General features: G+C 39.2%; 2 protein-coding genes and 1 long non-coding RNA gene across 6 annotated transcripts in view; all 3 read left to right on the forward strand.

Annotated features, from left to right (window-relative positions):
* OSBPL8 (oxysterol binding protein like 8) overlaps positions 1-19,221 on the forward strand; it is an 84,722-nt gene extending 65,501 nt beyond the window's left edge. For all 4 annotated transcript variants that reach the window (XM_053944287.1, XM_053944290.1, XM_053944289.1 and 1 more), the window contains 16 exons: positions 88-172; positions 1,284-1,455; positions 4,622-4,856; positions 6,231-6,415; positions 7,100-7,181; positions 7,870-7,968; positions 8,405-8,501; positions 8,838-8,936; positions 9,639-9,736; positions 10,416-10,505; positions 11,071-11,207; positions 11,532-11,717; positions 13,596-13,683; positions 14,107-14,209; positions 14,775-14,880; positions 15,095-19,221. In XM_053944287.1, the coding sequence (XP_053800262.1) occupies positions 88-172; positions 1,284-1,455; positions 4,622-4,856; positions 6,231-6,415; positions 7,100-7,181; positions 7,870-7,968; positions 8,405-8,501; positions 8,838-8,936; positions 9,639-9,736; positions 10,416-10,505; positions 11,071-11,207; positions 11,532-11,717; positions 13,596-13,683; positions 14,107-14,209; positions 14,775-14,880; positions 15,095-15,230 (1,998 nt within the window). In that variant the 3' untranslated portion in view covers positions 15,231-19,221. The remainder of the gene's footprint in view (positions 1-87; positions 173-1,283; positions 1,456-4,621; positions 4,857-6,230; positions 6,416-7,099; positions 7,182-7,869; positions 7,969-8,404; positions 8,502-8,837; positions 8,937-9,638; positions 9,737-10,415; positions 10,506-11,070; positions 11,208-11,531; positions 11,718-13,595; positions 13,684-14,106; positions 14,210-14,774; positions 14,881-15,094) is intronic.
* Positions 19,222-19,514: 293 nt separating this feature from the next.
* The window catches only part of LOC128788936 (uncharacterized), a 32,922-nt gene continuing 29,073 nt past the window's right edge, over positions 19,515-23,363 (forward strand). Inside the window, exon 1 of the long non-coding RNA XR_008431270.1 lies at positions 19,515-19,582. This is a non-coding gene — a long non-coding RNA (uncharacterized LOC128788936). The remainder of the gene's footprint in view (positions 19,583-23,363) is intronic.
* BBS10 (Bardet-Biedl syndrome 10) lies at positions 19,558-21,433 on the forward strand. The gene has a single exon (XM_053944291.1). The coding sequence runs from the start codon at positions 19,655-19,657 to the stop codon at positions 21,404-21,406; it is 1,752 nt and encodes a 583-aa protein (XP_053800266.1). The 5' UTR covers positions 19,558-19,654; the 3' UTR covers positions 21,407-21,433.

Raw genomic sequence — 23,363 nt, forward strand, 5'->3', positions numbered from 1 at the left:
TGGTGTCAGCTTCTTACTACACTCAATGATAAACTGTAAAACTGAATTAAAATATCTGATGCTGTTTCTTGTTTTGTGTATTTCAAGGGTCCTAAAGGTGAAGCAGTTGGTGCTATAACTCTGCCATTGCCCAGCAGTTACTTGATAATCCGAGCTGCTTCAGAATCAGATGGTAAATAGATACTTCATTGATTTTCAGCAGTGAGAAAGATGGTTTCAATTGTCTTATCATGTCTGTTACAGCACTTTGATTGCAGTTGAATTGGTATTAAGGCTCTCATTTAATGTAGAGCATTCAGTTATGTTGGTACTAGTTATTTAAGGAGAATATTGATCTAAAGGAAAAGTTATTGAACTTCTTGTAGTTGCCTTTTGTTGATAGGGTAGAGGGGGGGGAAATGGTTATCTGTGATTTAGCTATATTAATGTATGTCTAAATATCAAGTGCCTGTGTAAAGTGCTAATATGGATGTATTCTTATTAAAGCATTTCTGTGTTAAGTACAGCAGTTGCACAGAGTTCTAGTAGTAAAAATTTCTTCAAAATGTAGTTTTGTAAGCACTCTTCACTGAGAAGATGGTGATCAGTGCAACTATCTTCTAAAGTTACAGTGTGAAAAAAAATTTAAGACTGTTGTGTAGCTGTTTCTAGCAGGTGCTTTTCATCTGTTGGTTAATTAGGCATACCCCTGCAGACTTTAAAGATAGGACTCTCTCTGCCTTCTGTATTGAGAAATTGATTAGATACATGGAAAAGAAGTAAGAAGGGGAAAAATACACAAATTTGTTCAGTTACTTTTTGCCAAAAAAAATAAAATATCTGCTTTTTATATTTTGAAATGTTTTTTATATGCTATGGTTATAGCTCTTTTTCGTCACTATTATCATATTACTTGGACAAATTTTGCCAAATGATGCGGTTACTTAGTCTTCAAAACTAGAGCAGGGCTGCAGGCAACTTTGGGGGCATTCCACAATTATGGCCTGGGTGGAACCAAACTTGCATTAAGGAAGAAATGCTGGAATATGCTCTAAGAAAATTATGATTTACCTTTCTTGTCCTTCCCTGAAGCATCCCTTGTACTGAAGCTTGGTGGTTGTGAGTTGTTTTTATGTTCCCACCGGACCGTAAAATCCAATTCACGTAACATGGAACAACTCTGATGTGTGTCTTCAAAGGCAATGCAAGCAGGCCCAAAGGGCTAATTTTCCCAATTAGGAAACAGAAGGGGTACTGTTCTGTTAAATCCTTACATTTTAGTCTAATACTAAATTTGTCTTTAGGCAGGTGTTGGATGGATGCTTTGGAGCTGGCACTGAAATGTTCAAGTCTACTTAAACGTACAATGATTAGGGAAGGCAAAGAACATGATTTGAACTCCTCAGCTGACAGTACTCATGTGTCTTTCTATGGTCTGCTCCGTGCTAACAATTTGCACAGTGGAGAAAACTTACCGTAAGTGAATTAATTACTAAACCTGATTGCTTTTGGGCAGAACCTTGTAGTGATAATTTTGCCACAGGGAGGCTAAGGCTTTTTTTTTTTTTTTTGCTCCTGAGTTCTCTTTATATGCCTATATTGCAGTGTGTTTTACACCCTGCACATAAAATGAAAAAAAAATTTTTTAAGCAAAGTGGATCCTGGGGAAATTTGGTCCAAGGAACTTGGAGTATTGCATCAGGAAGTTTGGTTAAACTGTTCAAAATAGAAAAAAATGAAAATTTTAATTTGGTCCCTCTTATTAGCTTCAGCGGAAAATCAGAAGCTTAGTACACATGAGAAAAGTCAATAGACTGAATTTAAGTTGCTGTTCTTTAGTTAAAGAAATGAATAATCCTTTATTTAAATGGTTTCAGCATGAATCATCAGATGGATGAATAATAATTCTGTCACCTTATGATTAAATGCATTAAAGTGAAGATTGTCTTATATCACCTGATATTTAATATCTGAGAGCCCTTGAGTTACTCCCTGATTATTTCAATAAGTACTTTCAGCCAGGTTTTTGTGAGCATAAGCTTCACCAGGACACTACTCCAGCACTGGCTCCTCTCCCAACAAGTCTGCAGATCCCTGCCAGGAGCCTGCTCCAGCACAGGCCTCCCATGGGTTTACAGCATCCTCTCAGGCATCCACCTCAGTAATTGTCCACCAATTCAATATACTTTGTGAAGATTTAGCTGCCCATTTGTCTTTTCTGGGTGGGCAAGAATTTTGTATTGCTGTTACGGGTATGCTGTCCCAGAGAGAGACCTGAGTGGAAGAAATGCAATTATTTTTATGCAATGCATAGATGGTCTGAGAAAAGCACAAAAAAGGCAAATGCTTGCCCCCTGCAACAATTAAAGGCCCTATCCAGATGACCAAGCTTGGCTCAGCTGCAGCTTTGCGCCTTCTTTTCACTCATAGGAACAATATGACTGCTGTGATTCAGCAATTCAGCTGGAGATCTGTACTCTGGAATAGTAGTTTAATATCAACTGCTGGCCAAGATTGCAATCACAGCAATTAGCTACAGCTGTTAAACTGCATTAGTCTTAATTAAACTTAAGACTAATAAGTTTAATTAAGACATCTTCTTGTATAGTATATTCTTAGAGTATTCAGTGTGCTTAACTGTCTAAGGAGGCAAAACTGACTGGTCTAGCTTTAATTGGGTGTCAGAAGAGGGAGAAGAAAGGTGAAAGTAATTTTAGCTTCAGCTGAGAGACAGCTTTTTTAAGTAGTTTAATAGCAAGAGAAGGTCCAAGGAAAACATTGGACCAATACTTGTTGAAGATGGTCACCTGAAAAGTAGAGATGAAGAAAAAGCAAGCATGTTCACTGCTTTCTTTTTTTTTTTTTTTTTTTTTTTTTGCCTCAGTCATTAGTATTAATAGTAGACTAGGCTGCTTGGGAGGTCTGTGAATGCAGGATCAGTGATTTTCCCATTTGTGGGAACTGAAATTGTAAGAGAGCAGTTGTATCAGCTGAATGTTTGTGAGTCTATGTGGTCTGATGTGATTCATCACAGAGTAGTGGAGGAGCTAGCGGATGTTATGACAGGATACCTCTCAGTTGTCTACCAAAGGTCTGGGGAGTCTGAGGAGGTTCCCACCAACTGGAAACTAACCAACAGTATTCAGATTTACAAGAAAGGCCTGAGGAAAGACCCAGGAACTTATAGACCTGTGAGTCTAACCTCACTACATGGAAAAATTGTGGAGATGATCATACTGTGTTCTGTTGAAAGACATTTAAAGAGTAATGAATCACCAGGCAGAGTCAGCATAGGGAAAGTCAAGTTTAGCTAATAAGATATTCTTCATAAGATAAGGTCAGTTGCCTACTGGATGAAGGTAAAACAGTGGATGTAGTTTTTCTGGATTTTATAAGGCTTTTGATATTGTCTCTCACAGGATAGTTTTGGATAAATTATTCAGCTGTGAGATGAGCAGGGTTGCCATGTGCTGGTTGAAGAACTGGTGAATGGTTGGGTGAATGGCAGGACTCAAAGGGGTGTGGTGAATGGAGCTATATCTGGCTGGTGGCACCAGCAATGTCCCTCAGGGCTCATTCATGGGTCTGTTCTGTTCAGTGTTCTTATCAGTGATCTGGATGTAGGAATTGAATGTATTCTTAGCAAATTTGCTGGCAATGCCAAACAGGGAGGTGCTGCTGACTCTCTCAAGGGATGAGAGGCCTTGCAGAGGGATCTGCATAGATTAGAGAATTGGGGAATCATCAATGGCATGGAATTAAAGAAGTCCAAATGCCTGATTCTGCACCTAGGGTAGGGTAATGGCAGGCACAAGAATAAATTGGCAGAGGAGTGGGTTGGGAGCAGCCCTGCCCTCATGGTGGCTCAAGGTGACTATTGGGCGTGAGGTGGGCATAGGACCACAGACGAGGGCAGTGGAAACTGGCTGGGGGGGTCTGTCTGACAGAGGGATCAACATGGGTCAGCATTGAGCCCTGGCAGCCAAGAGGGTAAACACCATCCTGGGGTGCATCAAACAGACATTAACCTGTCAAGAGAGGTAATTGTACCGCTACATTCAATATTTGTGTGGCCTCACCTTGAGGGATGTGTGCAGCTCTGGGCCCCAAAATTTAGAAAGGTTATGAAGATTCTTGACTATATTCTGAGGAGGAGCAACAAATCTTGTTAAAGAGCTGAAAGGCATGGCCTGTGAGGAGGGACTGAGAACTTTGTTTGTCTAGTTTTGAGAAAAGAAGGCTGAGATGCAAACTTAGAGCTCTCTTACAGCTTTTTGAGGAGGGGAACTGGAAAGGGAGGTGCTGAATTCTTCTCCCTGGTATAGAAGCATGGGAATGGTTTAAAGTATCATCAGAAGAGGTTTAGACTGGACATTAGGGAGCGTTTTTTTTACTGAACATATGGTCAGACACTGGAATAGGCTTCCTAGAGGAGGTGGTTGATGTCCCAGGCTCATCAGTGTTATTTGACAGTTCAGTGAGAAAAGTATACATACTACATGTTTCCAGCAAGGCTAGTTTGACACTGCTGCCACCTCAGGCTTGATACCGGCAATTTCGGTGTGTATTTTATTAAGATTCTGGTTTGGAAACAATGAAATTTTGTCAAGTTGAAGATTCATGTAGCCTTTGTTTTTAATAGGTTAAATGACAGTGAAATTGAAAGGCATCACTTCAAAGATCAAGATACATACTCTGACAAGTCTGATAAGGAAAATGACCATGACCACGAAGAATCTGATAATGATGGACTGGGGAAAAGTGAGGAAAGCGACAGTGACACATCGGAGCGACAGGATGATTCTTATGTCGATCCAGAACCAATTGATATCAAGGAAACTACTTACTTAGAACAGAGTCATGAAGAACTTGGGGAGGTAAAAGTGCTGTTGATGTACTGAGCAAGCAGGTTCTCCAAATAGTAAGCTGATACTTTTGGGTCAAACTACACTTGAAAGCTGACTTGCAGGATTGGCTTTCATATTTTCAGTAACAATGTATAGAAAAGGTTCTGTTCACCCATATTCCGCTCTGCTTTGCCATTCTTGTGCTAATATATGAGATTTTAACAGAGATAATGAATTTACCTGGCATATTGCTCATACAGAACGTACAGAAAGGGCCTCCTGCAGCAGAGGTTCGCCATGAGTATTTGTTCTTTTGTTGGTGCTTCTGTTTGAGTTTTATTACCTTAGTCTGGTTTTTTTCTTCAAGTAAAAATTTTCAAATTGAAGGTTTGAATGCAACCTGACACTTCTTTTTTTTTTTTTCCTGCAAGAGAGAGAAGTTAAGCAGTTGTAGTCTGCAAAATTTAGTGGAAGGTTTGCTGTGCTTCTGATGTCAACTTGCATTCCAATGATTCCCCAGAGCTGCTATTCCACTTCTGCAGGTTGTTTTATGTATTTGCCTATACAGGCAAATATGACAGGGATTTGTAAACCAAAAATCTTGGTAACAGAAATTAAATTAAGTCTTTTCACAAATCTCCTCTTTCTCCTTAAGAGAAATGACTATGAGATTTTTTTTTTATACTCATGCAACTTGAATACCTTATGCTTTAGTGCTTTCTAGTACCATGTCTAGAAAAAGCAGTGTTTTAGGAAAAGCTGAGGAGTTTTAAATTACAAATTTTTGAGTATGCATTTTAGAACTGTTCTGGAAGAAGAATGCCTTTCCTTGCTTTTCCTACAACCATTGCTCTTGATTTCAGAAATTACATGGTATAACATCTCCCCTCTTCTTGGACAGAAAGGAGCGTGGAATGTCGCTGCTGGTTTTGCTCAGTTACCCCTAAGTGGTGTATTTTCTTTAAGGAAAACCACGGATGCTACTGACTGATTCAAGGCAGTGAAAAGCATAGATATGTCAGCTTTTATGGTTGCGAAAAGCTGGTAAAATGAACAGCCCTTTGGTGTTTAAGTCCTGTATTTGAGAAGAGAGAGTAATGCAGGTGATGCCTAGGAAAGGACTAAGGAAGGATTTCTGAACATCCTACCTCAAAATTTTCTAGCCTAGAAATGATGAAAACAATTGCAGTTTTTAATGCTGAATTTATCATACTTCATTAAAGATGTATCATAAGTGTATTTATAGAAACTTGATCTAACTTCTATAGTTGTTTCAGCATCTCAGAATGGTTTATTTTAAGTATCCATTTTACATTCTTACTGCAACCTTAGAATGTGTTGACCTGTCTTCTGGAGGATTGTTTGCTTTCTCTGTTCCATAAGCAGTTTTTTGGTTCATCCTAGGCAGGTGAGGCTGCTCAGACAGAAGAAGTGTCAGAAGAAAATAAAAGTTTGATCTGGACACTACTGAAGCAAGTCCGGCCAGGAATGGACTTGTCCAAGGTTGTACTGCCTACATTTATTTTGGAACCTCGCTCTTTCCTGGACAAGCTCTCTGATTACTACTACCATGCAGACTTTCTGTCTGAGTAAGTCTCTGGTTTTCATTCTTCATTTAATTTCATGTTTTTTAATTAAAATAGAGTAAAAGTGTCAGAAATTGCCATTTTCCGAAAGCTAACTGCCTGGAGAACTCATATGGTACATCTTGAAGTCTGGCCCCTCTTATAATTTAATAGCAGTCATGTTGCAGGCATTTCTGGTTTAGCTTCTGAAGACTGGTTGAAAGACTTCTGAAAATTAGTTTATTTTTTTTTCTCTGAGAAGCATATTTAAAATGAGAAACCAATAATAGTTAATTTTTTAATGCAGTGTTAAGTTCTGTCCAGATTTACGGTTGCCAGTTCAAATGTAGCTAATAAATTAAAGACTGCAAATTGAAATATTATTCAGCTCAGAGGTCTGCATGTACGTAGGCTGGTAGTAAAAAGAAGAATAAATGGAAGAACTTGAGTGAGGGTGGGACAGAATTTAATGTTACAAAGAACAGACTCAAATACAGAAATTCCATTTCTGGCATTTTAGTTTGACTTCAATTTTCAGACAATTATTTGAGAACTTTAAATTTGGTGAGGTCAGGCTTGAAGTTTTACAGTAGTGCAAATCACAGACGTGTTTTAGTCAGCTCATAGATTCAAGATATGTTACAACAATTGATAGCATGTTATAAATGATGCAATACTGGTACTTGATCTGTGTGGTCTGTTTCACAGAGCTGCTCTTGAAGAGAATGCTTATAACCGCATGAAAAAAGTAGTGAAATGGTATTTGTCAGGATTCTACAAAAAGCCAAAGGTATACTTTCATATATTATTTTGTCTTCGGTCACTGTGTCTAGTTTGAGGACTTAGGGATATGCTGGAGTAAGTTTTTCTTTTTGAATTTATATTTTATCCTTTTTTAAAAAAGCAAAGTTACGTTTTCATTGTTTGCACAAACACAACATGGAAATTTTTGGTCCCTAGCCATGCTTAAAATAGATTATATTCAATTGCATTTGTCTCTTGGAGTAGAAGCTGAACTAAATATTTTTTGATAAAGTTGAGCCAGTTCTATATTTACCGTTCTTCCATGATAACAGTCTGAAATTAGAGGACTAATGTTTCTACCACTTAATTTAACTTTGTACTAAATACTTTTCATAGTCATGTTGTTGGAAAATAGTATTGACAGCAAGTACTTACAATCTAACTTCAGACAAAAGCTCTGCCATAATTCTGCAAAACAAAACAAACGTTACATTCTGTGTGTCCTTACATGTAGCATAGTTTCATGGATATACTGAATGTATGATAATTTCCTTAGAGTGAAGAGCAGACTAATTGAGCATAATACCCAAATGATGAAATCAAGTACCATGTACTTCAGCATATATATTATGGCAATTTTTTTCCTGTGTGTCTTATCTTCAGTGATAGACTGATAAAATGTTTTGTGACTTGTGTATATGCATATGGTTACTCTCTATTCAATTTCTGTTTAGGGACTGAAAAAGCCGTACAATCCTATACTTGGAGAGTTTTTCCGCTGCATGTGGATTCATCCAAGGACAAACAGCAAGACTTTTTATATTGCAGAACAGGTAGATGCAATAACTGGAAAAAATAATTTTAAGAAAAATAAATGTATTGTGTATTTGTGCTAGTTAAATGCTATGGTAGTTTCAGAAAATTTACTGAAGTGTATGAGTAGTATCCTAAAACCTCTCCTGGTGAGCATAGTTTTCTTACAGTTGTCTCTTTTAAGTGTGCCTTCCTAAAGAGAGAGAGGGAGGAAGGTGTTTCCAGTATTTCTGTTCTTCTTCCCCTGGAACAAGTCAAGTGCTGATTTTCTTAATTCTTGAAATTCAGTAGGGGATTGCTCAATCTTTAAAGATTTTAGTCAAACTTCACTTATATTAACTGCATTCTAATATGTGCAGCCTGAATTTTGCATTGTCATTGTTATTTCAAAGTTTATACTGTGTTTGCTATATTGCTTGGTTTTGTTTTTCTCAAATCTGGTTTTTTTTCCAACAGGTGTCACATCATCCACCAATATCTGCCTTCTATGTTAGCAACCGCAAGGACGGTTTTTGCCTTAGTGGTAGCATTCTGGCCAAATCAAAATTCTATGGTAAATAATGGGGTTTTTTTTGGTGTATTGAGGGATGCAAAATTGGTGCGTGTGAGCTGTGTTTTATGAAAGAAGGCTGTTAGAAGGATGAGTGTTTTGGCTGTTGTGTTGTCCTTTCCTTACGAAGTTTTTGCTACTGGTCTTCAGAGTTTTAATTTCTATTTTTGGAGTGTTTTAATTTTTAATTGGAGACACTATGTATTAGTGGCTTCACTAGATAGGATTTGTTGCAGTGTTAAATATACTGATGTTCTTAATTGTATTGCTTAATTATTTGGGAGTGTTGACTGTTGTCTGGCAGGGTGAGAAATGTGACTGTCTGTCTTTGAATTCCAGGGAATTCATTATCTGCCATACTCGATGGAGAAGGACGACTAACGTTTCTAAACAGGGGAGAAGATTATGTAATGACAATGCCATATGCCCATTGTAAAGGTAGCGGTTCTTTTCATTCTCTAGATGGCAAAATTATGAGAAAAGAAGTTTGTTATTCTAAATAGTTCATTATTCTAAATAATGTGCTGTGTTGGATTCAATCCTGTCATCTGGAGGAGAGTATTCTGAACATTGGCAACTTTGGTGGCTCTAGGCTTCCACATATTTTATCAGGAGAAAAATACATCTGTTGCTTAAGCCATGTTGCTTTTTTTAACTAGTAAGAAATAGTAAGAGCATACATACTTAGTTGTCACTACATGACATTAATTTACTGAGTTGCCTTTTATTAGAGCAGCTTTGAGCTTTTCCGCTATTTTCCTCTTGTAAGCATGAAAGGCAACACAGTGTGATTTGATTATAAATCGTGAACATTAGTCCTTAGTTTCACTATGGGAAATGGGTTAGTGCTTTGTAAAGTTTTCTGCAAGGTCAGTAATAGCACAAAATAGATTGCAGAATTGCTCATTTTTAAGCTGTAACTTACTTAGTATTGTATACCCATATACTCCAGAATTCCCTTTCAGAATACACAGAATCACACAGGAAGGGTCATCCAAAAATACAATTTTTCCTCTGGCACAAGTATGTTTACTCTAGGAATTTTAGCCAAGTAACTTAGGGGTTTTGTTTTGTTCAATTAAAAGCATTTGTTTTAGCTGGGGGTTTTTGTTTTGTTTTTGGGGTTTTTTTCTCTTGCAGGAATTCTTTATGGAACAATGACCTTAGAGCTTGGAGGAATAGTCAACATCACCTGTGAGAAAACTGGCTACAGTGCAACAATTGAATTCAAACTCAAGGTTAGTGAACACTGTGAGTGGGCACAAGAAAGAGAATGAACATAATGTCCACTCACATAAACTAAACAAAGGTTTCTGAACTACTTCTAGATGGCTTCTGAAAAATGCATTTGCCATCCTTGAGGTGGAAACTGATAAAAAAACAGTTTTCAAGAAGTGTGTACTTGGAGAGAGAAACTGTATTCAGTTGAAATTATACGGAAACATTAAAGTTGGGAAGCTGTGTTAACTGACAATTTGCTTTGTCAGTCCACAGGATACATATGCAGCCTGTGAAAAGGCCAGAGAAAATCCCTGGCAATCATTGTTGCTGTTTCTACAAAAGATAATCTCTAGTAACAAATGGTCCTTGGCAAAGCCGTGAAATTAGTGTAGCAAATGACTGTGTCCTTCGGGACTGTGTCCTGTGGGAGTGTTTTCTGCATTATTTTCTGTTTTCTTTCCACATCTGTTAGACAATACTTTTACTCAGAAAATCTTTTAAGAAGAAGGAAAGAAGAAACTATTCACTCTGGTTTTAGACTTCTTTAAGATTAATAAGTAGAAGATACAATATTAAAGATATCAGGGCTATTTACAGCACATTTCATAAATTCACATTTTTCCTTAAGAATAAACATATAAACAGAAATAAAATGTTATTAAAATAAAACATGAAACCATTTGTTTTTCTTTGCAGCCTTTTTTGGGTAACAATGACAGTGTTAACCAAATATCAGGGAGAATTAAGCTTGGCAAAGAAGTTCTGGCTTTTTTAGAGGGTCACTGGGTAAGTAGTGAGTGATGCTCTTTTATAAATTCTGGCTGACAGTTGAGACAGGTGAAAATAGCGCTTAAACTCAAAAAAGACTCATGTTTAAAAAAAAGTGAAATACTGCTTTTGCAGAAAGTATTCCAGAAGGTATAGAATCAACATTGTTCTATTTCCAGTTCTTAAAAGGTGGAAAAGTTTTAGTAGTTTATGAAGAAAATGAAATGTTGCTTCAAAATCTTGTGAAATGTTTATTATATACATTAGTACTATGAAGTGCTATGAAGAATATTTATGGCACCAGCATGAAATATTTAAGGTTGCTTCATTTCTGGTGAGGTGACATGGCATCACTAGTTTTTGAATGTGGTAATGATTCCATTGCATCTCTGTTCCAAGCTAGAACCTAGCACAGAGGGTGGAAATGAAATTTTAAATTTAGCATACCTAATTATTCTTAACTGCATGCATTCTAAAGAAAAGAAATTCTTATGACAATAAAAAAAGGCTGTTCCTTGCTTTTTTGTTATTTTGACACTCTTTGAGATAATTACAATTAAGAAACCAATCATATCTGTTGCAGGACAGTGAAGTTATTATTAGTGACAAGAAGACAGGTGTTTCAGAGACCTTCTGGAACCCAACATCTGATATAAAGCAGCGTAGATTACATAGATACACTGTGAAGCTTGAAGAGCAAGATGACTTTGAGTCAGAGAAGTAAGTTCACTTTAGAACCATGTTATTATTTTGCCAAAATAAAACTCATAATCTTCTCCAAAATAGAAGCAAATTATCATTGCTTTCCCATATTTGATGATACTAGCCTTTGATGATAAAAGAAAGTAACACTGTTAAATATAAGATCATTATCCCTTACAATCAGGGAAATCTTGATAGAAATGTAGATAAAACATCTATTAAAATGGTAATATTCTCTTTGGAGGTGGTCCATTTACTTAGCCTGTAATTGAGGAAATTGTTTGCAGTTATTTGTCAACTGGATTGTGACTCTGGTGATTCTGTATATTGTTCATTTGTCAGGCTTTGGCAACAAGTGACAAAAGCAATAAATAATAAAGACCAAACAGAAGCTACTCAGGAGAAATATATTCTGGAAGAAGCTCAGAGAAAGAGTGCCAAAGAGAGGAAACTTAAGGATGAAGAGTGGACATGCAAGCTGTTTGATCAGGATTCAGTCACAGGAGAATGGCACTATAAATATGCCGAGTGAGTCCTGGAGTGCTTGGTAATGTTGCTGAGCCTCTTTCTGTGGTTCCAGCAGCAAAAGAACTGATACATATAGCTTATTTACATATAACAATATAGCTCTGCTATGTTCTAGATTTTTTGGGGCGTGGCAGTTTGGGGGGTGCATTGTCCTCCCTTTCTTCCCCCTAGACTGACCCAGAACATCTACACAGGTTTTCCCTGCATTCCTCACCAATGTTGCAAAAGTAAACTTGAAGCTGAGCCCTTTATTAGAGATGATTTCCACAAAGCACCCATGTTCTGCTGACTTTTTTTCGGTACCCAGCATGCTTCTGTATTGTAGAGATTGTAAAATTAAAATAGCCAACCATGATACACACAAAGTCAAGTAACTTTGAATCCATGGATGTTGGAAGCATATTCCCATGGCTAAGCCTGGGAGGCCTTTACCTTTCTATACAAGAGTGGTGATATTGAGGTCATAGCCTAAGTGTATGTACAGGGAAGAATACAAGAATCCTGAGTACTCTATACATCTCCAGCAAATTTGCAACTTGGAGATCTCCTGGAACCAAACAAGCAATTTATGTAGTTAACAACTCTAAGTAAATTCATTTTTGATGAATTTCATTGGTTTCTTATTAAGTTTGTGCAGACTTTCACAACTGAAAACATCGTGCAGCAGGGAAATTCCCAACTATTAGGAAGAGAACTGTACTTGAACTCTGTTAGACTTTAAGACCTATCTTGTTAATCTGTGTTATTTCCGATATCCTGATGTCCTTGAGGCCTTGTGGTTCAAGGATGTGCCACAGAAATTTTGCTAAGTGCCAGAAAGCAATCTGCAGTGACAGCATTCCCTGGAAAAAGCCTCTCTCTCTCCTTTCAAGCATATAATGCTCACCACCTGGGCCATGTAGAGAGCAATCTTCTGCACTTACTGTGAAAGATGTGTTCAGTGAGCTGGAGCATTTGTTAAGGTATCTGGATTATGGATTTAGGCATATGGATTACAAATAGAGAAGACAGCAATGCCTAGTTTTAAACCCAGTTACCTCAGATGACATTTAATTCAAGTCAAGTTAAGGTAAGATGTAAGTGCAAGTCTGTGTTCACAACATCTGAAACAGCTACAGCTATTTAAAAGGCGTGTAGAAGGACATGAAAGGAAATCCATGCTTAATGTACTCTCGCTAAAGTTCTGCGTCAGAACATGCTTCCTGCAGCTCACTTGCAGTTTCTGTCCTGAAAACTCTGTAATCAGTGGTGACGTTGGTATTTTTCTTTGGCTGCTTGTTCTCCAGTGAGTGTTTTTTTTTTTTTTTAATTCAGTATCAGACTGTAATTGGTAAAGCACTCTTAAACAATCAGAACAAGAAAACTGTACATAGCTTGTTAGTGTCTCATGAAACCAGTCTTGATTACCATTTGATGCTTTGGGATGAAAGCAGGTTTGAGGTAACTGATTCTTAAACTCTCCTTCATAGACATCTTTTAAAAGGAAAAAAGAAAACTCAACGAAAAACAGTCTAAATATTTTTAAATTCCCCCAATTTCTGTGTAGTTCTAAAATAATAACTGTATCTGAAGCAGGAAATCTTTCATGTTTGCAAATACATAATGATTGGCAGAAAAAAATCATAATGGTATTGTTAGTTAACGTAATAGTTTGTAATCCTATCAGCTGGCTGGGGTTTGATCTGGATATGAAGTTCATTTTTTAGCTCTCTTGGCCCTGCAGGTTAAGACTGGACCATAAGCAGAAGATAAGATCATGATGCCATGTCTGATTTCTATATAGGGAAAGTTTTAGCCTCTTCATACTGAGTAGTCTCTGAGCAAGGAAATATTTCTTACTTAAATTGCTGTAGTGTTAATAATATTTACTTTGTCTAGTACTAGACCATGGGACCCATTGAATGATATGATCCAGTTTGAAAAAGATGGCACAATCCAGACAAAAGTTCGACATCGGACACCAATGGTATGTTCCAGTTCTGACAGCACATGCAATACCCAGGAACTTGTATATATTATACATTATGTGTATAAAAATCATTAGAGCATTGGGATTGATGGGAAATGCTATTATCCTACAAAAATGTTGTTTACACAGTCCATACAAAATCTTTCACTTTTGTGTTGCATCCTAAGTGGTAGAAATTACTTGATTGGATAGGAATATAAAATATGCCAACTTGAGCTCAGCACTTTGTGTATTTTCCCTTAAATGGAAAGGTGCACAAAATTCAGTTCAATCATTCAGTTCAAAATTCATTTCATGCACTAATACATAAAAAAATTTAACTTCTCTTAGATATTGCGCTTTTAACTGCCATTGTTGGAATGTGCTACTTTCCTGCAGTTCTGGTTCTCTGGGAATAACACATAAATTTATCAATTTTAGGTTACTGTTCCAAAAATCAAACTAAAGCCATCCAGTCTGAAGAAGGGAGAGTGTGGTTTCTCATCCCCGGAGCCTGATAATCAGGATTCCTCTGGGAGTGAAGGTACAAAAAGATACATTTACTTACAGAAATAATAAATTCATTTGACAACTGAAGAGTTCAGTGTCACGCATACTCTTCTTATCACAATGTTTTTACAATGCTTTAGTTCTATCCAATGTGAAGCACATTCTGGAAAACAAAGGAGCAGAATGGCTCATGTTTTTAGTTGCAAATTTTCCTGTCTTTTTAAATGCAGTGTAGGTAGGCTTAAGTGCTGCACATATTTAATGTCTAGGGAAAAAGAATGGTGTTCATAAACGGTTTTCTTTCTTAAAAGGTTAATTGCTTTAATTTATGGATTAGTATGTCACTAGAGGGTAGACTTTTGTTGTTGATAATGTTTGCAGGAGCTAAACAATATGATGAGTGTTTAAAAGAGATTTCGAGCACTTAAGTTGCTGTCCTGTGGTATAGGTGGCTCTGAAATAAAGTTTTCAATAGAAGTTAAAAAATTAAAAAATTTTCTCCTAATTTTTACTACAGGCTTAGTTTGTCATTCATACTTTGTTCCTTTTATGGCAGCAGTCACTTCAATCAATTTCACCTGGCTTTTGTATCCTTGTAGCACAACTTATGAAGCATAATACAAGAATAAGGAAAAAAGGGGCAGACCTTGGTGAACTGCAGAGTGCCATTGAGTCTATAAAGGAAACACAGGAAGACATTAAGAGGTAGTACTAATTAAAATGCTTTAAAGTGGTTTAGAGAATAGTAATCTCATAGGATTTCTTTCCCCTTACAGGCTGGTATGTATCTTTACTCTTTTCAAATATTGATGTTTCATAGTTTTTCTCTAAAGCTGCCTTCTGTAGGGAGCTTGAACATAGTAGAAAATGTCAAATTGTCTAGTTTGTAATTTACAGGATATTGTTTTCTATCTTACAGGGAGATCATGGCACTACGAAATAGAGTCACTTATAATTCATCACCCTGGGACTACCATTCCTTGCAGTTTAAGCACTATGTCTTCATTGTACTCATGGTTCTGCTACAGCTTATCATTAATGTCGTGTTGAAATAAGAAGTGTGAACAAGGGCCTTCTTGAACTGGAATGATCAAACTGTTACTGGGGACCATATTTTAAGCTGGACTTTAAATGATGCAATATTATGTACAAGAACTGTGTAGCAACAACTTAGAGAACTTTGCCTCAGCATTCATGATTCAGAATCATACTTGTGTCTACCCAGTTGCAGTAAGAATTGTGTAAGTGCCAGTACACTCTTGCTCCTGGTGTGTGCCTCCGTCTCACAGTCATATGACATCAGCCTTGTGCTTATATTGTGTCACACTGATGAATCTTCACCACAGAATAGATCAAGTTAAACACTGAGGTCAGACCCCATAGGTAGGATGCAATTCCTATTATGATAGAATGATAAACAGGCATACTTCATTACATATAAACTTATCATTTTTGTAACAAAAACTTTTGAAGTAGCCAACAGCTTTTGTAAATGGCATTGAGCGTTTGGAAGTAAACTTTTGTTTAAGGTCAAACAAATACATTATTATATGAAAAACTGTGTGTGTTAGGAAATGGCAAGTAAAAAGCTAAAGTCTTTGGGAAATCTGCAACATAATGTCCTTGATTGGTTTTGGAAGTATGAGGTTTTTATCTGAATTACTGTAGGCTTGTAAGCCAGTAGTTTTATAGTTTTAAAACTTTAGATTCATCTTAAAAACATTCCCACATCTACTCTACAGAGCACATTTTTAACAGTACAGCAGCAAGGGAGGTACTGTTTTGGTCTACTCGCTCATTAATTGCAAATGTCAAGGATTTTTGTTATGTTTGTAAGTCTTGAAAAATCTACAGCTTTGGATTTACATTTGTGTATGTCATGTCATGGTAAGCAGACAGACTACTGATTCCAGGACTCATTTTTGAAACAAAATGTCAAGGGGTGTGCTTAGTGTGTAGCTTGAACTGAATCTCCAAAAGGCAGTGTAGAATAGGATTCAGGCACTGTCATGAGTAGACTTGCAAATGAAAATGTGCGTGTTTACACAGGTAAAGGTCAGAAATTGTGTGATGGCTAACACCACATATCTCAAAATAAGTAAGAGGAAAATCCAAGTGTTTGAAATCCCTCTGTATCCCAAGTATATACTACCTACCAGAATACATGGATGCACCTTCTTAGTATGCTGTAGCCATACAAATTCATGCAAAGCTTAAGTTTAAATTCAAAACCAGAGTTTCTGACATTTTTTATTTGAAGAAATATATGCATGTATAGATTTTGGAAAAATCCAGCAAAAAATGTAGTGCTGGTATTTATCTGGTGAGTTCCCTGTGCCAGTCAAGCATGCCAAGGTAAAAAGGGGCTGTAGAAATGAAAAAATATTTTCAGTACCCCAGGTGAGACAACAGGAGGATGAGTGGCACCATGCAAAGGCAGCCAAATTTGTTTTCAGAGGATCCTCTCAGGAATCAAATCCACCCTGAGCAGTGGAACAGTTTGAAAGTCATTTTTGGCTTTTTGCCATGGCCAGGTTATGCCTCTGCCTTGGGCAGCCTGCCTGACTCTCCAGGTGATCTGCCTTTCTGTTCTGCATCAGTCTCACTAGTATTTAGTAAAGATAATGTTTACTCGTTTATCTGTCCAGCTTATATATTTCCGTGGCTGACACTTTCACGCACTTCCCCTTCTCTTTTACCTTTCCTCTTCTGTGGGCCTCAGCTGCGTATAAGTCTATTGTGTAAGCAGTGAACGTCAGCATATTTTGTACAGCTTCACATTAGCATGGTTTGGTCTTGAATAATTTTTCTGGAATGTGTTACGTTAACCAGATCTTGTAGCCATGGGCGAGACCAAATCTGGTTGGACTTCTTTTAAATCTACAGCTGATGAGGTAAAATTTGTGAACATAGAAAGTCCCTTCATAAACAAACAAAATAATTACAAATGCCTCAGTCTCTAAATGGAAACTGAAGTTGTTACCCATTTACAAAATGGCATTAAGAAAGCGGAATATTATGGCATTCACTTTAACATTCTTAGCCTGGAATTTGTCTGTTCATTATTGCATTCAGATGTCAAAGCTTCACCTGTCTTAAGATCCATTACAAGCCTTTAAACATACTCTGAATGTGAGAATAATCCAATAAGTGAGATTTGGGCAATAACTTCAATCCCCTAAAATAATACTCTGCTAAATTTGTGGTGCTGAAACTCTTGAGTGATAGTTTCAAGCTTTTATCTTCCTTGTAAATAGAAATGTCCTTCTGCCTTTTTATGCTGATTTTTTCAATCACTTCTATTCAAGACCAGTGAATAACACAGCCTGCATGCATTTTTACATGGACCACATGGTAGTGACAGGATTTGACCCAGCCAGCTGGCTGGCTGCCAGCTTGGTGTTAAGCAATGTCAGACTAAAAAGATATTCCATAGCTGAAGTTCATGCTTAGCTCAAGATGAGTGAGACTTGAACAGAGCAAAACAAACTCCTTATGCTTATTTTAATTTTCAGCTTATTTTTTAGAGTTGAATTCTGTTGAAGAAGTGGTTTTTAGTGATGATCTGGAAAGGCAAAGGATATGTGATGAAACTTCTGAAAAGTAAAACTGCAGACTTCTGTGAGACTTTATGATCAGATAAATTCTGAAAAGTACAGTGAAAACCTAGTAATTCTTATTTTGCTGGATTTTGTATGTTCCCTTATTTGAATAGAGCAAAGAAACTTCTTCCCTAATTTTTACTGTACAATTGGTCACAGACATGTATGGATCCTTTTCTTTAGTGTGTTACCATTGTCCTCTTTAGCCACGATGCATAGATCTTGACTACTACCTGCTTAAGACTGAGCTCTGCACATATATAAAAATTGATTGTACAGTTTTCAGATGCTTGATGTTTGAGGGCTGTGGCCTTCTAGTTTTTAAAGTTTATAACAGCACTTGTTTTCACATTTGATTTCCAAATCCTGTTTTTTGGGGTTTTTTTCCTTGTACAGGAAATATCTGCAGAATTTGCCATGTAGTTTTGTTGGGTTGGTTTGTTTGTTTTCAGATGCACTCTATGCCTTTAATTTGCCATTTAGGTACAGGTTGCCTAATTGGGTACAGATAATCTAAGCTAAGAAAAAGTAAATATGCCATGTGAAATGCAACAAGTATCATTTTCAGTAGATGATGTTTCTTGAATTTCATGTGTTGATTCCTTTTAAATAATTCATATTATTTGATGAGGGTGTATAGTCCAGTTTTCATGTCCTTCTTCCCATTTGTGAAATCTCACAAATTATTTGCAAGGTTGGCTTGTAAAATGTAATGGTTGTGGTTTCTTCTTTTTTTGTTTGTTGTTTGCTGCCCTTCTGTGCCTTTGGCAATTTTTTTTTCTTCCTAGATTCATGTTTATGAAAACTACTTATAATTCAATGTACCTTAAAGGCTTTTATTTTTAGCTATTACCATTGTTTGTGTAAATAATGTGTAACAAAAATTCTGTACATCTCTAAGTTTTAATTATCTTTATTTCAGGAGTACCCGCAAATCACAGAAAATTAGCATTGTAAACAGTGCCTTCTTGATGGGTTTCTATGCTGTTCAGAGACATGTAAAGATTTGTCAAATTTGTGCCATATATAGTATCAGATCTTTTGTGAGGGCTGTTAAGAACTGATGTTCCTGCTTAGTCAGTCTCTGGGGAAAAAAAAAAAATCAGTTCTTAAAACATTACACTATTTCTTCTTTCTGGCTGGTGAGCCGAAAGTGGAGGATTTGGAATGTTTACAGTGAAGCTGCACTACTTTGTGGTAATACAGAAATAGCTTCAACGATGTAACTTCGGGCTGAGATTCTTTGGGCTTTTTCTCCTTAACTTTTTCTTCTTTATGCCCTACCCCGGCCTTTCGCTCTGCCAAGCGGGAAAATTAGTCCTCAGGACACAGCGCCTGCTTCTCCGTCCCGCGTGTCCCGCCCTGTCCGACTCCCGCGATCACCGCTTTGTGTGAGGGATCTGAACTGTTACGGCCCGCCTCCAATAAAGATGTGTCGCATCTCCGCCTCTCTGGGCTCTATCCGCCACTCCCCAGCCCTGCTCCCTCACCCGCTCCTCAGTCTCTCCCGCGCAGCTCCTGCTCCCCTATCCCCTCTGTCCCTCCCCTCTGCCGCTGCCCGGGCGCGGCCGTGACGCTCGGCGGGCGGGCGGAAGGGGCGGCCCCGGTGCGGCGGTGATGGCGGCGGCCGGGCGCGAGCAGCCGCGGTTGTGGCAGGAGGCCGCGGCGCTGGCGGGCGCGGTTCGCGGCGCGCTGGGGCCGCGGGGCGGGCGGGCTCTGCTGCTGCGGCCTACGGGCGAAGCGGTGCCGACGCGGGACGGGCGGCGGCTGCTGGAGGCGCTGAACGTGGAGCCGCCCGCGGCCAGGTACCGCGGCGGAGGGGCCGGGCGAGGCCGGCGGGGATGGCTCCCTAACGCTGGCTGTGTCCCCGCAGGGTGATGGCGGCCCGCGCCTGCAGCCACCGCGCCGCGACGGGGGACGGCGCCAAGAGCTTCGTGGTGCTGCTGGCGGCCGTGCTGGGCGGGCTGCGGGCGGCGGGCGCCGGGCTGCGGCGGGCGCTGCGGGACTTCGAGACGCAAGTGCTGGAGCGGGTGGCGGCGCGGGGGCTGCGGCGGCACCTGCGGCCGGTGCCGCCCGGGGCGCTGGAGCCGCTACTGGAGCCGTACCTCGCCGGCCGGCTGGGCCCCGGCGAGCTGCGGCGCCTGGCGCGGCTCTGCGCCGAGATGTGCCGCCGCTGCTCCCCGACCGCCGCCTCACGCCCGCAGGTGCTGCGGCTCCTCGGCCGGCGGTTCGCGGAGCTGCACGCCGCCGTGCCCGGCCTGCCCCTGGCGAGCTCCAGGGTCCTGCCCGGCATTGTCCTCCGCAGGGACTTCGCTGCCTACTGCCCGACCGATGGGGAGCTGCGGGCCCTGCTCGTCACCGAGCCCCTGCGGCTCGCCCTGACGGCCCCCGGTGTTGAGTTTGTTGTAGACTCCGAAGGTCAATATCAGGCTTCCCTGCGCTGGATCACTAAAAGGACAGAAGCCTTAATGAAACACTTGCAGAGTAACAACGTTAAGCTGTTACTGTCGAGTGTGAAGCAAGAAGAAGTAGTTATCCACTATGCCAAATTATACGGTGTGTCTGTGGTAGAGTGCTTATCGTCGGAAGAAATGGCCCTAATCAGTGAAATTACTGGTGTCTCCCCTTACGCACCTATTGGTGATAACATGGACAGAGAAATAAGCGAAACTGCAGTGGTAACATTTTGCCAGCCCTTGCTGCTCGTCTCCAGGAGATGCGTCCACATTGGCTTGGCCAGTGCGTGTGCCTTCCTGCCCCATTGCCTGATCCTGTGTGGGCCGGTCGATGGCATTAATGAACAACATGCCGCTGCTTTACAAGGGGCGTACACAATGCTGCAGCAGCTGTTTAAAACAGTTGATCAGAGGGAGGATTGGAAAGTGGAAGGTGAAAGCCAGAGCAAAGCCTCAGATGTTTGCACTTGGCATTCTTCAGCTACTCAGAAACAACTGGTCATAGAAAATACTTGTAATGCTAACCAGGTTTCTGAATGTCGGCTGAAAGCACTTAGTGATGAAACAAAGAGGAAAATTTTTGACCCTGATAAAAGTGATCTGCTGGTCCATAATCAAAAGAACCACAGCATTCCTGTGTTTGTGGCACATAACACTGATATAGTCACTACATGTGAATGCCTGGATGTTGGCAAAGGTCTAGAGAAAATGTGTTGCCATATAGTTCCATTTAAACAGGAGAAGAGTTGTGCAGGTGTTGCACAGGATTACTCCAACTGCCTCATAGAAGCAGGAGCAGTTTTGCCAGTAGGAGGTTACTTTGAAATCCTGTTACATTATTACATTCAGGATTATGCAAAACAGTGTCAGCAGTCAGAGGTAACCATTGTATCTAATGTGGTTGCTGATGCTTTGCTAAGTATTCCCAAGGCCTTGTACAGGACAGCAGAGCGAGATGGCTTTACCAAATTCTATCTTGAAGCCATTAATTTACTCAGAAAAAATCAGCCACTGCCTGTAAACAATGAAGGCTTAGAGTCAGTGTATTGCAAATACCAGTTAGTCACTTCAGTTCTTCATTGTATCACAGAGCTTCTCTCCATAGACTTAGTAATTGGTATTAGGCGGCCGCTCCAAAAAACTGAGGATTGTGACTCAGAAGATGACCCTTGAAATCATTAATAAAGAATGATTTTTATATGTGTTGTTTCCTTGTGTCTTCTTGTCAAATGGACACCCTCAGAAGTCGGTGCTAGAGGCTAAAAGATGCTTCTTCTCTTAGAAGATAAAGGCTAACCAACTGAGACTGTGGAAAACTGGGTTGTGAACAATATGAGCTTGACATTTTGAGCGTCAGGAAGTGTAGCCAATTTCCACTGCAGAAGATGTGTAGTGCAGTCTCCTTCCACATGCTGAGGATCCTGTGTACATTCAAGCCAAGGGTCAGCTTTGCCTCTTTTGGTGGCAAAAGATGTAATTTGATGTAATTTGTTTTCTTGGCATGTTAAAAGTTGCCAGTATGACACGAGCCACTGTAACTTCAAGTTACAAACCAAGGGGTGGATTTTGTAGTCTTTATAATTAGCCAGATTAAATGTTTTTTTAAAATAAAAATATTTTGTATACATCATGATTTTGACTATAAAGGGAAAAAGATAACTTGTTAGCATATTCAGCACTGGGGCAGACAGCAGTAAACCACTGGGGTATATGCCAATGAAGAATTTTCTTATAGGAGATGCAGCATGTTTATCTTCCATTGAGTTAATTTCAATTGAACTAGAAGAGTTAAGAATTAATTTCATACCATGGCTTTATGGTAGTTTCTCTGGAAAATTAGTTTATATGACATTGCTTAGTACAACTCTTAATTTTAACTACAATGGGTTCAGTTGTGGTCCTGGTATAAAAGGCTGTGTACTTATGGGAGAAGTTTACCCAGGCACTAGGGTGGTTCTGTTAGAAAAATCAGTTCAGTCTTTGATCATTAGGGATTTTATTCTAGGTTTGTTTATTGGTTGGTTCTGTTTTTCCCTAAATCTTTTTTTCCCCAGAATTTTCACTGTAATAATATTTGCTTTAAGCCCAGAAGCACCTGCATGTGTACTTCCCTTTCTGCTGGGTCCTAAAAACTACAGATTTTATGGAGGAGGATTTTTAGTAACTTGACCAGCTGCAGCTGATAATGGTATCAAATTGATTCTTTGTGCACTTCCCAGTGTTGCATAATACTGAGAATAAGGGCTTTTTAATTTTTTTTTATTCTACCATTAAATAAAATTTAGTGGAGCCGTTTAAAACCATAGGCATAAATCATATTTACCTGCTATACCTGAGATGATTACAACTAGAAAAGAGATTTTTCCCCTCTGTTAATTTAGGCTTTTCCTTTTTCAGTTTCTTCAGAAGACTCAAACTACCAAAGTTCTTTCAGGTGTTTTGTCAGCAATGCTTCTTTTGACTGCAGCTTTCAATTGACATTTTGCATATATTCATGGCAATATAAAACACGGTAATAATTTCTTTTTCCTGACAAATACAGTCTTAAAGACATCTGTAGATGAATAATAGTGAAACTCAGGGCTCACTAAAGTGATGTCTTTACTAAAGAACTAAGGACAGTAATTATTTTTGTTAGAATCTTTTGGCAGGTGCGGGGGTGGCGAAGAATTAAACAGGGAGGAAAGAGAATCCCATTCTTGTTGCTGCCATGTGTTCTTGGAAGCTGCTGAATATGACAGGTCTAGTATGAGCCAAGAGAAATCTCCGTTGTGGAAGGTTTCAAAGCTGTGTGCACTGTTCTGCCTGGGCGGGGTCGGGAGCTCCCACCAGCCCTGGCACTTCAGCAGCCATTTGGGTCTGCATTTTACTGCTGTAGTGAGCTGATGAGACAGTTTTGCTCTTGCACAAGTTTCTGCAATACTCTCTTCAAACCACTGACCAACTTGCTAGCCAGAGAGGAGTGATTTGCTCTGTGGTAGTCTAACAACTGTGGCATAGAACATGTGAAGCCTGGCAGCAGCAGGGGTTCTCTGCAGAAGCAGCTTTTGTATTCCAAATCAAGGTGCTGTCTAAGTAAAGAGAGTCATTTCACATTACTTTATACCATTTGCACATCTGGTCACTTTCA

The sequence above is a fragment of the Vidua chalybeata genome, chromosome 5, assembly GCF_026979565.1.
Source record: "Vidua chalybeata isolate OUT-0048 chromosome 5, bVidCha1 merged haplotype, whole genome shotgun sequence".
Lineage (NCBI taxonomy): Eukaryota > Metazoa > Chordata > Aves > Passeriformes > Viduidae > Vidua > Vidua chalybeata.